Raw genomic sequence first — 17348 nt, 5'->3', positions numbered from 1 at the left:
AGTAGACAGCTGGGACAGTAGTAGACAGCTAGGAGAGAGGTTAGCAGATAGCTGGGACTGTAGTAGACAGCTAAGAGAGAGGTTAGGAGATAGCTGGGACAGTAGTAGACAGCTAGTAGAGAGGTTAGCAGATAGCTGGGACAGTAGTAGACAGCTAGGAGAGAGGTTAGGAGATAGCTGGGACACTAGTAGACAGCTAGGAGAGAGGTTAGTAGACAGCTGGGACAGTAGTAGACAGCTAGGAGAGAGGTTAGGAGATAGCTGGGACAGTAGTAGACAGCTAGCAGAGAGGTTAGTAGATAGATGGGACAGTAGTAGACAGCTAGGAGAGAGGTTAGTAGACAGCTGGGACAGTAGTAGAAATCTAGGAGAGAGGTTAGCAGACAGCTGGGACAGTAGTAGACAGCTAGGAGAGAGGTTAGTAGACAGCTGGGACAGTAGTAGACAGCTAGGAGAGAGGTTAGGAGATAGCTGGGACAGTAGTAGACAGCTAGGAGAGAGGTTAGGAGATAGCTGGGACAGTAGTAGACAGCTAGGAGAGAGGTTAGCAGATAGCTGGGACAGTAGTAGACAGCTAGGAGAGAGGTTAGCAGATAGCTGGGACAGTAGTAGACAGCTAGGAGAGAGGTTAGTAGATAACTTGGACAGTATTAGACAGCTAGGAGAGAGGTTAGCAGATAGCTGGGACAGTAGTAGACAGCTAGGAGAGAGGTTAGGAGACAGCTGGGACAATAGTAGACAGCTAGGAGAGAGGTTAGCAGATAGCTGGGACAGTAGTAGACAGCTAGGAGAGAGGTTAGCAGATAGCTGGGACAGTATTAGACAGCTAGGAGATAGGTTAGTAGATAGCTGGGACAGCAGTAGACAGCTAGGAGAGAGGTTAGCAGATAGCTGGGACAGTAGTAGACAGCTACGAGAGAGGTTAGGAGATAGCTGGGACAGTAGTAGACAGCTAGGAGATAGGTTAGCAGATAGCTGGGACAGTAGTAGACAGCTAGGAGAGAGGTTAGTAGACAGCTGGGACAGTAGTAGACAGCTAGGAGAGAGGTTAGTAGACAGCTGAGACAGTAGTAGACAGCTAGGAGAGAGGTTAGCAGACAGCTGGGACAGTAGTAGACAGCTAGGAGATAGGTTAGCAGATAGCTGGGACAGTAGTAGACAGCTAGGAGAGAGGTTAGTAGACAGCTGGGACAGTAGTAGACAGCTAGGAGAGAGGTTAGTAGACAGCTGGGACAGTAGTAGACAGCTAGGAGAGAGGTTAGTAGACAGCTGAGACAGTAGTATACAGCTAGGAGAGAGGTTAGCAGACAGCTGGGACAGTAGTAGACAGCTAGGAGATAGGTTAGCAGATAGCTGGGACAGTAGTAGACAGCTAGGAGAGAGGTTAGTAGACAGCTGGGACAGTAGTAGACAGCTAGGAGAGAGGTTAGTAGACAGCTGGGACAGTAGTAGACAGCTAGGAGAGAGGTTAGTAGATAGCTGGGACTGTAGTAGACAGCTAGGAGAGGTTAGTAGACAGCTAGGAGAGAGGTCAGTGGAGGACGGAGTGTCATCTGTCAGTAATATGAAAACCCCATAACAATCGTTGTCTGTGAGCCCTTATTGGGATTACTAGGTACTTCCATCCTGCATGTGGCTTAGGAAATGTTTAGATGTAAAAACTGTCCGTGGAATAGATGTACTAAGCCTTGGACAGCGATAAATGGAGAGAAATAAAGTACCAACCAATCAGCTCCTAAGGGATATATTTACTTGACTGCGGGTGCTTAGAAGTGGAGTTGTTGCCCATAGCAACAAATCAGATTGTAGTTATTATCTTCTAGAAGGTGCTAGATAAATTATAAGTAGAATCTGGTTGATTGCTATGGGCAATGTCTCCACTTCTATAAACCCGCACTTTAGTAACCGTAGCCCTACCTTTCATTTTTCAAACACAGCTAGTAACATGACAGGAGCTAATTGGTTGGTACTTTATCTCTCTTCACTCTATCGCTCGCCAAGGCAGTGGCGTAACAATGGCCCCTGCTTGGGAGCCATTGCTATGCCACTGCAACTGTGAACACTGGCCTCTGAAGTGATCAGAAGCCAAGGAGGCCACCAGCGTTCCCAGTGAAGCAGTGTATGGGAGATGGACGCGCCTCCTGGATCAAGTTAGATTCAGTAAGCGCGGAAGCGACAGCCCGGACAGCAGCCGCGTGAAGTCAGCGATGCAGAGCGTGGACATGTAAGTAATGGGGTCAGGTAAGAAATGTGGGGGTAGTATTTTAAAGGGGCCACAACTACAGGGGGCACTGAATAAAGGGCCACAACTACAGGGGGCACTGAATATGGGCACAACTACAGGGGCACTGCACATGGGAACAAATGCAGGGGCACTGCATATGGGCACAACTACAGGGGCACTGCACAAGGGAACAACTGCATGGGGCACTGCACATGGGAACAACTACAGGGGCACTGCACATGGGAACAAATGCAGGGGCACTGCATATGGGCACAACTGAAGGGGCACTGCACAAGGGAACAACTGCATGGGGCACTGCACATGGGAACAACTGCATGGGGCACTGCACATGGGAACAACTGCATGGGGCACTGCACATGGGAACAAATGCAGGGGCACTGCATATGGGCACAACTACAGGGGCACTGCACATTGGAACAACTACAGGGGCACTGCACATGGGAACAACTACAGGGGCACTGCACATGGGAACAACTGCATGGGGCACTGCACATGGGCACAACTACCGGGGCACTGCACATGGGTACAACTACAAGGGCACTGCACATGGGAAACTCTACAGGGGGCACTGCATATGGGCACAACTACAGGGAGCACTGCATATGGGCACAACTACAGGGGTACTTCACATAGGCACAGCTACAGGGGGCACTGCACATGAACACAACTACAGGGGCACTGCAAATGGGCACAACTACAGGGGCACTTCACATGGGCACAAGTATTTGGGCACTGAATATGCGAACAAATATTGGGGCACTGGATATGGGCACAACTACAGGGACACTGCATATGTGAACACCTATAGGGGCACTGCACATGGGAACAACTACAGGGGCACTGCCCATTGAAACAACTACAGGGGCACTTCAAATAGGCAAAACTATAGGGGACACTGCACATGGGCACAACTACAGGGGCACTGCAACTACAACTACAGGGGAACTTAACATGGGCACAACTATATGGGCACTGCATATGGGCGCAACTACAGGGCCACTGCCCATGGGAACAATTACTGGGGCACTTAACATTGGCACAACTATATGGGCACTGCATATGTGAACACAACTGTAGGGGCACTGCACATGGGCACAACTACAGGGCGCCCTACACATGGGAACAACTACAGGGGCACTGCACATGGGCACAACAAGAGGTGCACTGCATATGGGCAAAACTACAGGGGCACTGCACATGGGAACAAATGCAGGGGCACTGCATATGGGCACAACTACAGGGGCACTGCACATGGGCACAACTACCGGGGCACTGCACATGGGCACAAATGCAGGGGCACTGCATATGGGCACAACTACAGGGGCACTGCACATTGGAACAACTACAGGGGCACTGCACATGGGAACAACTACAGGGGCACTGCACATGGGAACAACTGCATGGGGCACTGCACATGGGCACAACTACCGGGGCACTGCACATGGGTACAACTACAGGGGCACTGCACATGGGAAACTCTACAGGGGGCACTGCATATGGGCACAACTACAGGGAGCACTGCATATGGGCACAACTACAGGGGTACTTCACATAGGCACAGCTACAGGGGGCACTGCACATGAACACAACTACAGGGGCACTGCAAATGGGCACAACTACAGGGGCACTTCACATGGGCACAAGTATTTGGGCACTGAATATGCGAACAAATATTGGGGCACTGGATATGGGCACAACTACAGGGGCACTGCATATGTGAACACTTATAGGGGCACTGCACATGGGAACAACTACAGGGGCACTGCCCATTGAAACAACTACAGGGGCACTTCAAATAGGCAAAACTATAGGGGACACTGCACATGGGCACAACTACAGGGGCCTGCAACTACAACTACAGGGGAACTTAACATGGGCACAACTATATGGGCACTGCATATGGGCGCAACTACAGGGCCACTGCCCATGGGAACAACTACTGGGGCACTTAACATGGGCACAACTATATGGGCACTGCATATGTGAACAACTGTAGGGGCACTGCACATGGGCACAACTACAGGGCGCCCTACACATGGGAACAACTACAGGGGCACTGCACATGGGCACAACAAGAGGTGCACTGCATATGGGCAAAACTACAGGGGCACTGCACATTGGCAAAACTACAGGGGCACTGCACATAATAACAACTACAGCGGCTCTGCACATGGGAAAAAGTACAGGGGCACTTCACTTGGGCACAACTACAGGGGGCACTGCACATGAGCACAACTACAGGGGGCACTGCACATGGGAACAACTAAAGGGGGCACTGCACATGGGCACAACTACAGGGGGCACTTAACATGGGCACAACTATAGGAGCACTGCACATGGGAACAATTACAGGGCGCCCTACACATGGGAACAACTACAGGGGGCCCTGCACATGGGCACAGCTAAAGGGGCACTACACATGGACACGAGTATAGGGGCTTTGCAAATTGGCAAAACTACAGGGGGTACTTCACATGGGCACAACTACAGGGGTCACTTCACGTGGGAACAACTTCAGGTGCACTGCATATGGGAAAAAGTACAGGGGGCCCTGCACATGGGAACAAATACAGGGGCACTTCACTTGGGCACAACTACAGGGGGCACTGCACATGAGCACAACTACAGGGGCATAGCACGTGGGAACAACTGCAGAGGGCACTGCACGTGGGAACAACTACAGGGGGCATTGCACATGGGAACAACTAAAGGGGGCACTGCACATGGGAACTACAGGGGCAATTCACATGGGAACAACTACAGCGGCACTGCACATAGGCACAACTACAGGGGGCACTGCACATGGAAACAACTACAGGGGGCACTGCACATGTGAAAAAGTACAGGGGGCACTGCACATGGGTACAACTGCGGGGGGCACTGCACATGGGCACAACTACAGAGGCACTGCATCTGGGCACAACTACAGGGGCACTGCACATGGGCACAACTACAGGGTACACTGCACATGGAAACAACTACAGGGGGCACTGCACATGTGAAAAAGTACAGGGGGCACTGCACATGGGTACAACAACAGGGGGCACTGTACATGGGCACAACTACAGGAGCACTGCACATGGGCACAACTACAGGGGCACTGCACATGGGCACAACTACAGGGGCACTGCACATGGGCACAAATACAGGGGACACTGCACATGGGAACAACTTCATGGGCACTGCACATGGGCACAACTACAGGGGGCACTGCACATGGGCACAACTACAGGCGCCCTACACATGGGAATAACTACAGGGGCACTGCACATGGGCACAACAGGAGGTGCACTGCATATGGGCAAAACTACAGGAGCACTGCACATTGGCAAAACTACAGGGGCACTTCACATGGGCACAACTACAGGGTTCACTTCACATGGGCACAAGTATAGGGGACACTGCACATAATAACAACTACAGCGGCTCTGCACATGGGAAAAAGTACAGGGGCACTGCACATGGGCACAACTACAGGGGCACTTCACATGGGCACAGCTACAGGGGGCACTGCATTAGGGACCACAACTACAGGGCACTGCATATGTGAACAACTATAGGGGCACTGCCCATGGGAACAACTACAGGGGCACTTAAAGGGGCACAACTATATGGGCACTGCACATGGGAACAATTACAGGGGCACTGCATATGTGAACAACTATGGGGCACTGCATATGGGCACAACTACAGGGGCACTGCACATGGGCACAACTTCAAGGGGCACTGCATAAGGGGACACAACTACAGGGGCACTGAATATGGGAACAACTGCAGGGGCACTGCACATGGGCAGAATACAGGGGGCACTGCACATGGGAACAATTACAGCGGCACCTGCACATGGACACAACTACAGGGGCACGGCACATTGGCAAAACTGCAGGGGGCACTTCACATATGCACAACTACAGGGGACACTGCACATGGGAAAACTACAGGGGCACTACACATGGACACAACTATAGGGGCTTTGCAAATTGGCAAAACTACAGGGGGTACTTCACATAGGCACAACTACAGGGGACGCTTCTCATGGGCACAACTACAGCAGCACTGCACATGGGCACAACTATAGGGGCACTGCATATGGGAACAACTACAGGGGGCACTTCATATGGGAACAACTACAGGGGGCACTGCACATGGGCACAACTACAGGGGCATTGCATATAAACACAACCACAGGGGGCACTGCACATGGGAACAACTACAGGGGCTTTGCACATTGGCAAAACTACAGGGGGTATTTCACATGGGCACAGCTACAGCAGCACTGCACATGGGCACAACTATAGGGGCACTGCATATGGGAACAACTACAGGGGCACTGCACATGGGAAAAACTACAGTGGGCCCTGCCCATGGGAACAACTACAGGGGCACTGCACATGGGTACAACTATAGGGGACACTGCACATGGGCACAACTACAGGGGGCACTGCATATGTGAACAACTACAGGGGCCCTGTACATGGGAACTAAATGGGCATAACTATAGGGGCACTGCACATGGGAAAAAACTACAGGGGGCACTTCATATGGGAACAACTACAGGGGCACTGCATATGTGAACAAATATAGGGGCACTGAACGTGGGCACAACTACAAGGGGGCACTGCATATAAACAACCACAGGGGGGATTGCATAATGACACTACTACAGGGGGCATGGTATAGGGGCACTACTACAAGAGGCATTGCATAAGGGGTACTTCTACAGGGGGCACTGCATAATGGGCACTACTTCAGGGGAAATAGAATAAGGAGCACTACTACATGGGGCATTGAATATGGGACTAACGTGATACATGCAGTTTACAGGTTCTAAGCTATGTTCCGTATAATCTGGTTCTAAACAGACATAGAAACTATGCAGCCTGTCTTGAGCTGAGGTGTCAGACTGGCAGGAGCGGAGAGGAGGGTTGGTGAGGTAGATCTTTTAGGGTGGGATGTAATGGGCATTATTGTGTGGTATAATGTGTAAGAGGCATTACTGTGTGGCACAATGTTCTATTAGCATAATGGGTGAGATGCACTAACACAGTGCGAAACTTACCACCAGTCACCGCATATGTACGTATCGCATATGCACTAACATATACGATCAGTACAGCAAAGGACAGCTCTTCCGATAAGAGCTGTCCTTTGTGATCTCCGCTGTGCCCTGGACTTCCGGGTTTATGACCCAGGAGTCCTTCTGCGCATACGCAGAATGACGCGGTGGCCGCAGGGCATGCTGGGAGAGATACAATAGATCCTTCATAGCAGCATGCTGCGGTAGAAGCCCATAGGCTTCTATAGGGTAACGCCAGCAAAAACTGGCATTACCCATCGCATCGGCGCCCAGTGGCCTGGACAATAGTGCATACGGAAAATGCAGTAAAACCCCGGAAACGGGGTTTTTAACACATTTTCTGTCTAGTGCATCTCACCCAATGTGTTATAAAGGGCATTACTGTGTGACATAATGTGTTATAAAGGGCATTACTGTGTGACATAATCATTATGTGATATAAGGGTCAATACTGTGTGGCATAATGTGTAAGGGGCAATACTGTGTGGCATAATGTGTAAGGGGCAATACTGTGTGGCATAATGTGTAAGGGGCAATACAGTTTGGCATTAGTGTTATAGGGGCATTACAGTTTGCATAATGTGTTATAGGGGCAATACAGTGTGGCATAATGTGTAAGGAGTTTTACTGTATCACAAAACCATACACCTTTTTTGGGAGTGCGCGTGCCAGAGGCGTGCGCTCAAAAATGTTATCTTTGGGTTTGCTTGGTTTATTTTGGGGGGGGGGGGTGCCAGCAACTTTTTTGGCAGAGGGGAGCAGAATTTATATAAAAAATAATGTATGTGTGGGGCAAGAATTACTAGCGCTTCAGTTACTACAAAGATGAGAATATTCCTCATACAGATCAGTGATTCCTGCCCCACGTATACATTCTTTTTGATCCTAAGGTGAATAGGACCCTGGGCAGAAAACCAGCAGCTAGGATCCTCAGTGCCCAGGGGTGCCCTACTCCCCAATTTGTAGAGCAAAATTTATAGTTACGCCACCGCCCCAAGGCTTAGTGTATGTTTGCTGTGATTGGTCTGCACACTGGAGGAAGATGTACTAAGAGCCCACCCACTGCGACATCTGACGCAGGATAAAAGGGGCTTGTGACCATGTGACTGCGGCCAGCTCTCTGATGAGATCAGTTAGCAGGAAATCTAGTAAATCCCTGCCCCTGTGTGTGATACACAGACCCACAACACACAACACACAGACCCACGACACACAACACACAGACACACAACATACAGACACACAACACACAGACCCACAACACACAGACCCACGACACACAACACACAGACCCACGACACACAACACAGACCCACGACACACAACACACAGACACACAACACACAGACACACAACACACAACACACAGACCCACAACACACAGACCCACAACACACAGACCCACAACACACAACACACAGACCCTCGACACACAACACACAGACCCACAACACACAGACACACAACACACAGACCCACGACACACAACACACAGACCCACAACACACAGACACACAACACAGACCCACGACACACAACACACAGACACACAACACACAGACCCACGACACACAGACCCACGTCACACAACACACAGACCCACGACACACAACACAGACCCACGACACACAACACAGACCCACGACACACAACACACAGACACACAACACACAGACACACGACACACAGACCCACGACACACAGACCCACGACACACGACACACAGACCCACGACACACAACACACAGACCCACGACACACAGACCCACGACACACAGACCCACAACACACAGACCCACGACACACAACACACAGATCCACGACACACAACACACAGACCCACGACATACAGACCCACAACACACAGACCCATGACACACAACACACAGACCCACGACACACAGACACACAACACACAGACCCACGACACACAACACACACACAACACACAGCCCCACGACACACAGACCCATGACACACAGACCCACGACACACAGACCCACGACACACAACACACAGACCCACGACACACAACACACAGACACACAACACACAACACACAGACCCACGACACACAACACACAACACACAGACATTGTACCGTGTTCAGGAGGAAATTGTGCAGTTCTTCCTCTGTGATCCTCGCCATCTCCTCTGCCAGCCCTACATGTGCCCTATAAGTGCCCCCTCTGGAGCCACAGTGCTGAGAGATCTGTGTAATCAGTGCCAGGCTGCCTCTCCCTCTGTCCCAGCTTGTTGACATTACACCGCCCTCGTCCTATCACTTCTCTGCCTTCTCCTCTTTACTGTAAACAGGTTGTATAACCGGCCACATCACACCCTGAAATACCCCCCGTCCCCCCCCCCTGTACCATCATAGATCTGTAGTGACATCACACCCTGACATACTCCCCCCTGTACCATCATAGATCTGTAGTGACATCACACCCTGACACACCCCCCGTCCTCCCCCTGTACCATCATAGATCTGTAGTGAGTGCGGTCACATAAAAGGTCTCCTTCATGGTCTGGTGATTGCACAGAGTACATTATATTCTATAGTGTTAGCTACGGTCTGACCCCTAAAGCCACAGAGCTGGGCTGTGAGGGACCAAGGCAGGGTTAGAATATTTATTACTAGATATGTATATAGTGCACACATACTCTGCAACGCTGTACAGAGATTATTTCAGTTTCACTTTATGGGGCGTATTCAGTAATGGACTGAATAGCAAAGACACATGCAGGCAGCTTTGTAATTCCATCCATGCAAATATGCAAATTCAGCAATAGGTGTCTGATATCCCCTGTATGACACCCCCTGTATGACACCCCCTGTCTGAAATCCCCTGTATGACACCCCCTGTATGACACCCCCTGTATGACACCCCCTGTCTGACATCCCCTGTATGACACCCCCTGTATGACATGACACTCCCTGTATGATATCCCCTGTATGACACCCCCTGTATGGTATCCCCTGTATGACATCCCCAGTATGACACTCCCTGTATGATATCCCCTGTATGACATCCCCAGTATGATGCCCCCTGTATAACACTCCCTGTATGATATCCCCTGTATGACACCCTCTGACTGATACCCCTGTCTGATACCCCCTGTATGACACCCCCTGTATGACACCCCTGTATGACACCCCCTGTATGGCACCCCCTGTATGATATCCCCTGTATGACACCCTCTGTCTGATACCCCTTGTATGACACCCCCTGTATGATACCCCTGTATGATATCCCCTGTATGACATCCCCTGTATGACACCCCCTGTATGGCACCCCCTGTATGGTATCCCCTGTAGGGCACCCCCTGTAGGGCACCCCCTGTCTGACAGCCCCTGTCTGACAGCCCCTGTAAGACATCCCCTGTATGACACCCCCTGTATGATACCCCCTGTATGATACCCCCTTTTTGACAGCCCCTGCATGACAGCCCCTGCATGACACCCCCTGTATGATATCCCCCTGTATGATATCCCCTGTATGGCACCCCCTGTATGGCATCCCCTGTATGGCACCCCCTGTATGGCACCCCCTGTCTGACACCCTCTGTCTGATACCCCTTGTATGACACCCCCTGTATGATACCCCTGTATGATATCCCCTGTATGACATCCCCTGTATGACACCCCCTGTATGGCACCCCCTGTATGGTATCCCCTGTAGGGCACCCTCTGTAGGGCACCCCCTGTCTGACAGCCCCTGTCTGACAGCCCCTGTAAGACATCCCCTGTATGACACCCCCTGTATGATACCCCCTGTATGATACCCCCTTTTTGACAGCCCCTGCATGACAGCCCCTGCATGACACCCCCTGTATGATATCCCCCTGTATGATATCCCCTGTATGGCACCCCCTGTATGGCATCCCCTGTATGGCACCCCCTGTATGGCACCCCCTGTCTGACACCCTCTGTCTGATACCCCTTGTATGACACCCCCTGTATGATACCCCTGTATGATATCCCCTGTATGACATCCCCTGTATGACACCCCCTGTATGGCACCCCCTGTATGGTATCCCCTGTAGGGCACCCCCTGTCTGACACCCCCTGTCTGACAGCCCCTGTCTGACAGCCCCTGTAAGACATCCCCTGTATGACACCCCCTATATGATACCCCCTGTATGATACCCCCTTTTTGACAGCCCCTGCATGACAGCCCCTGCATGACACCCCCTGTATGATATCCCCTGTATGATATCCCCTGTATGGCACCCCGTGTATGGCATCCCCTGTATGGCACCCCCTGTATGGCACCCCCTGTCTGACACCCCCTGTCTGACCCCCTGTAAGACATCCCCTGTAAGACACCCCCTGTATGATATCCATGTATGACACCCCCTGTATGACACCCCCTGTTTGACAGCCCCTGCATGACACCCCCTGTTTAACATCCCCTGTAAGACACCCCATGTATGACACCCCCTGTATGATGCCCTGTGTATGATATCCCCTGCATGACACCCCCTGTAAGAAATCCCCTGTATGACATCCCCCTGTATGACATCCCCCGTATGACAGCCCCTGTATGACATGCCCTGTATGACACCCCCTGTATGACATCCACTGTAAGATATCCCCAGTATGACACTCCCTGTATGACACCTCCTGTATGACACCCCCTGTAAGATATCCCCTGTATGACACTTCCTGTATGACACCCCCTGTATGACACCCCCTGTAAGATATCCCCTGTATGACACTTCCTGTATGACACCCCCTGTATGACACCCCCTGTAAGATATCCCCTGTATGACACCTCCAGTATGATATCCCCTGTATGACACTCCCTGTATGACACCCCCTGTAAGATATCCCCTGTATGACACCTCCTGTATGATATCCCCTGTATGACATCCCCCTGTATGACATCCCCTGTATGACATCCCCTGTATGACATCCCCCTGTATGACACCCCCTGTGTGACATCCCCCTGTATGACATCCCCCTGTATGACACCTCCAGTACGATATCTCCTGTATGATATCCCCTGTATGACACTCCCTGTATATCCCCTGTATGACACCCTCTGTCTGATACCCCTGTCTGATACCCCCTGTATGACACCCCCTGTATGGCACCCCCTGTATGGTATCCCCTGTATGGCACCCCCTGTATGACACCCCCTGTCTGACAGCCCCTGTCAGACACCCCCTGTAAGACATCCCCTGTAAGACACCCCCTGTATGACACCCATGTATGACACCCCCTGTATGATACCCCCTGTTTGACAGCCCCTGCATGACACCCCCTGTATGATATCCCCTGTATGACACTCCCTGTATGATGCCCTGTGTATGATATCCCCTGCATGACACCCCCAGTAAGATATCCCCCTGTATGACCTCCCCTGTATGACCTCCCCTGTATGACACCCCCTGTATGACATCCACTGTAAGATATCCCCTGTATGACACTCCCTGTATGACACCTCCTGTATGACACCCCCTGTATGACACCCCCTGTAACATATCCCCTGTATGACACTTCCTGTATGACACCCCCTGTAAGATATCCCCTGTATGACACCTCCAGTATGATATCCCCTGTTTGACACTCCCTGTATGACACCCCCTGTAAGATATCCCCTGTATGATATCCCCTGTATGACACCCCCTGTATGACATCCCCCTATATGACACCTCTGTATGACATCCCCTGTATGACATCCCCCTGTATGACACCCCCTGTATGACATCCCCCTGTATGACATCCCTCTCTGACATCCCCTGTATGACACCCCCTGTATGACACCTCCTGTATGATATCCCCTGTATGACATCCCCTGTATGACACCCTCTGTATGACACCCTCTGTATGATATCCCCTGTATGACACCTCCTGTATGACATCCCCCTGTATGACACCCTCTGTATGACACCCCCTGTATGACATCCCCCTGTATGACATCCCCCTCTGACATCCCCTGTATGACACCTCCAGTACGATATCCCCTGTATGATATCCCCTGTATGATATCCCCTGTATGACACCCTCTGTATGACACCCTCTGTATGACACCCGCTGTATGACATCCCCTGTATGACATCCCCCTGTATGACATCCCCCTGTATGACACCCCCTGCTGCATTTGCAATCCCAGCACAGCGACAGAGGTCATGATGGTGGACGGTGCCGGGCAGCTGAGGAAGCCTCTGCTTACTCAGGCTGACCGGTTTGCGAGGCCAGGAAACTGCATCTCAGGAAACAGGCAACACGCGCCATTTCCGGGAACACCGGATGCCCCCGCACCGCCCCGAAACTAGCGTGCAATACTTAATCAGCCCTTATATTCTCAATCCAGTACAAGCACCCATACTGTACATACAGTACACACATATGGTACCCACACGTATACAGTACACACACATATACAGTACACACACATATACAGTACACGCACTCATACTGTACATATATATATATACAGTCCCACACATACTGTACATGCACATATACTGTACACACACATATACAGTACACACACACATACAGTACACGCACCCATACTGTACACACACGTACAGTACACATATCCATTCTGTACACACACATACACAGTACATGCACACATACAGTACATGCACACATATACAGTGCACACACATATACAGTACACGCACCCATACTGTACACACGTACAGTACACATATCCATTCTGTACACACATGTACAGTACACATATCCATTCTGTACACACATATACAGTACACACATCCATTCTGTACACACACATATATACAGTACACACACATATACAGTACACACACATATATATATACAGTACACACATCCATTCTGTACACAGACATATACAGTACCTGCATACAGTACACACATACAGTACACAGACACATACAGTACACACATACAGTACATGCACCCATACTGTACAAGCACATATACAGTACACGCACCCATACTGTACACACATATACAGTACACATATACAGTACACAAACACATATACAGTACATGCACCCATACTATACACACACATATACAGTACACTCACCCATTCTATACACACACATATACAGTACATGCACCCATAATGTACACACTAATATACAGTACACACACACATACAGTACACACATACTGTACACACACATATACAGTACACACATACACACATACTGCACACACATACAGTACACACACACACATACAGTACACACATAATGTACACACACATACAGTACACACACACATATACAGTATACACACATACACCCATAATGTACACACACATATACAGTATACACATATACAGTACACACACATACACACATACTGTACACATATACAGTGCACACACATACATATACAGTACATGCACCCATAATGTACACACACATATACAGTATAGACACATACGATACACACATACAGTACACACATACATATACAGTACATGCACCCATAATGTACACACACATATACAGTATACACATACAATACACACACATATACAGTATACACATACAGTACACACATACTGTACACACCTGCAGTACATACATACATACATACATATACAGTACATGCACCCATAATGTACACACACATATACAGTATACACATACAATACACACATGCTGTACACACATACATTACACACATACATATACAGTACATGCACTCATAATGTACACACACATATACAGTATACACATACAATGCACACATACTGTACACACATACATATACAGTACACACACCCATAATGTACACACACATATACAGTATACACATACAGTACACACACATATACTGTACACACATAGATATACAGTATACATATACAGTACACACACATATACAGTATACACATACAGTACACACATATACTGTACACACATACATATACAGTATACACATACTGTACACAGACACACATACAGTACACACATACTGTACACACATACAGTACACACACACATTATGTACACACACATACAGTATACACATATACAGTACACACACATACACACATACTGTACACACACATACACACATACTGTACACATATACAGTACACACATACAGTACACACACATACAGTACACACATACATATACAGTACATGCACCTATAATGTACATACACATATACGGTATACACATACAGTACACACATACTGTACACACCTGCAGTACATACATACATACATATACAGTACATGCACCCATAATGTACACACACATATACAGTATACACATACAATACACACATGCTGTACACACATACATTACACACATACATATACAGTACATGCACTCATCATGTACACACACATACAGTATACACATACAATGCACACATACTGTACACACATACATATACAGTACACACACCCATTATGTACACACACATATACAGTATACACATACAGTACACACACATATACAGTATACACATACATATACAGTACATACACCCATAATGTACACACACATATACAGTATACACATACAGTACACACATACAGTACACACATACATATACAGTACATGCACCCATAATGTACACACACATATACAGTATACACATACAGTACACACATACAGTACACACATACATATACAGTACATGCACCCATAATGTACACACACATATACAGTATACACATACAGTACACACATATATATACAGTACATGATCCCATAATGTACACACACATATACTGTACACACATACATATACAGTATACACATACAGTACACACACATATACAGTATACACATACAGTACACACACATACTGTACACATACATATACAGTATACACATACATATACAGTACACACACATATACAGTATACACATATACTGTACACACATACATATACAGTATACACATACAGTACACACATATACAGTATACACATACAGTACACACACATACTGTACACATACATATACAGTATACACATACAGTACACACACATATACAGTATACACACATACTGTACACACATACCTATACAGTATACACATACAGTACACACATATACAGTATACACATACAGTACACACACATACTGTACACACATACATATACAGTATACACATACAGTACACACACATACAGTATATACATACAGTACACACACATATACACACATACAGTACACACATATACAGTACACACACACTACACACACATACTGTACACACATACATATACAGTACATGCACCCATAATGTACACACATATACAGCACACACATACACACATACAGTACATACATATAGTGCACATATACAGTACACACACATACTGTACATATACAGTACACACATATAGTACACACACACATATACAGTATACACATACAGTACACACACATATATAGCACACACATACACACATACAGTACATACATATAGTGCACATATACAGTACACACACATACTGTACATATACAGTACACACATATAGTACACACACATATACAGCACACACATACACACATACTGTACACACATATATAGCACACACATACACACATACAGTACATACATATAGTACACACATATAGTACACACACACATATACAGTATACACATACAGTACACACACATATACAGCACACACATACACACATACAGTACACAGTATCAGCAGTCAATTAACCTACCGGTATGTTTTTGCAGTGTTGGTGGAAACCGAAGTCTCAAGAGGAAACCACCACAAACACAAGGAGAACATACAACCTCCACACAGATAGGAAACTGAACTCATGACCTCATTACTGTAGCAGTATTGCTGACCAAATTGGGAAGCAGTTTATCCATATATTCTGGGTATATATTCTTTACACAACATTCCTGGACCATAATACAAAGGGGGGACACACAGCTACTTTCTGCTATCCACAATCTGGGCACTGAGGCACCATGATAATCATACTGAAATCTGAATTTATAGGCTAAATGGGACATTTCCCTGTGACATTCTGTGATAACCCCATAGCAATTGGCGTAACTAGAGAGATGTAT

At 48.2% G+C, this 17348-nt stretch overlaps 1 protein-coding gene across 1 annotated transcript in view; it reads right to left on the bottom strand.

The window, feature by feature from the left end:
- Positions 1–9612, bottom strand: part of MAB21L3 (mab-21 like 3) — a 251372-nt gene extending 241760 nt beyond the window's left edge. The window contains exon 1 of the mRNA XM_088472445.1: positions 9424–9612. Within this exon, the coding sequence (XP_088328571.1) occupies positions 9424–9585 (162 nt within the window). The 5' untranslated portion in view covers positions 9586–9612. The remainder of the gene's footprint in view (positions 1–9423) is intronic.
- Positions 9613–17348: the final 7736 nt, after the last annotated feature.

This window comes from Taudactylus pleione, unplaced genomic scaffold, assembly GCF_031769625.1.
Source record: "Taudactylus pleione unplaced genomic scaffold, aTauple2 ptg000123l, whole genome shotgun sequence".
Classification (NCBI taxonomy): Eukaryota; Metazoa; Chordata; class Amphibia; order Anura; family Myobatrachidae; genus Taudactylus; species Taudactylus pleione.
The sequence above is the reverse complement of the archived record's forward strand: the minus strand, read 5'-3'. Positions and strand labels throughout refer to the sequence as shown.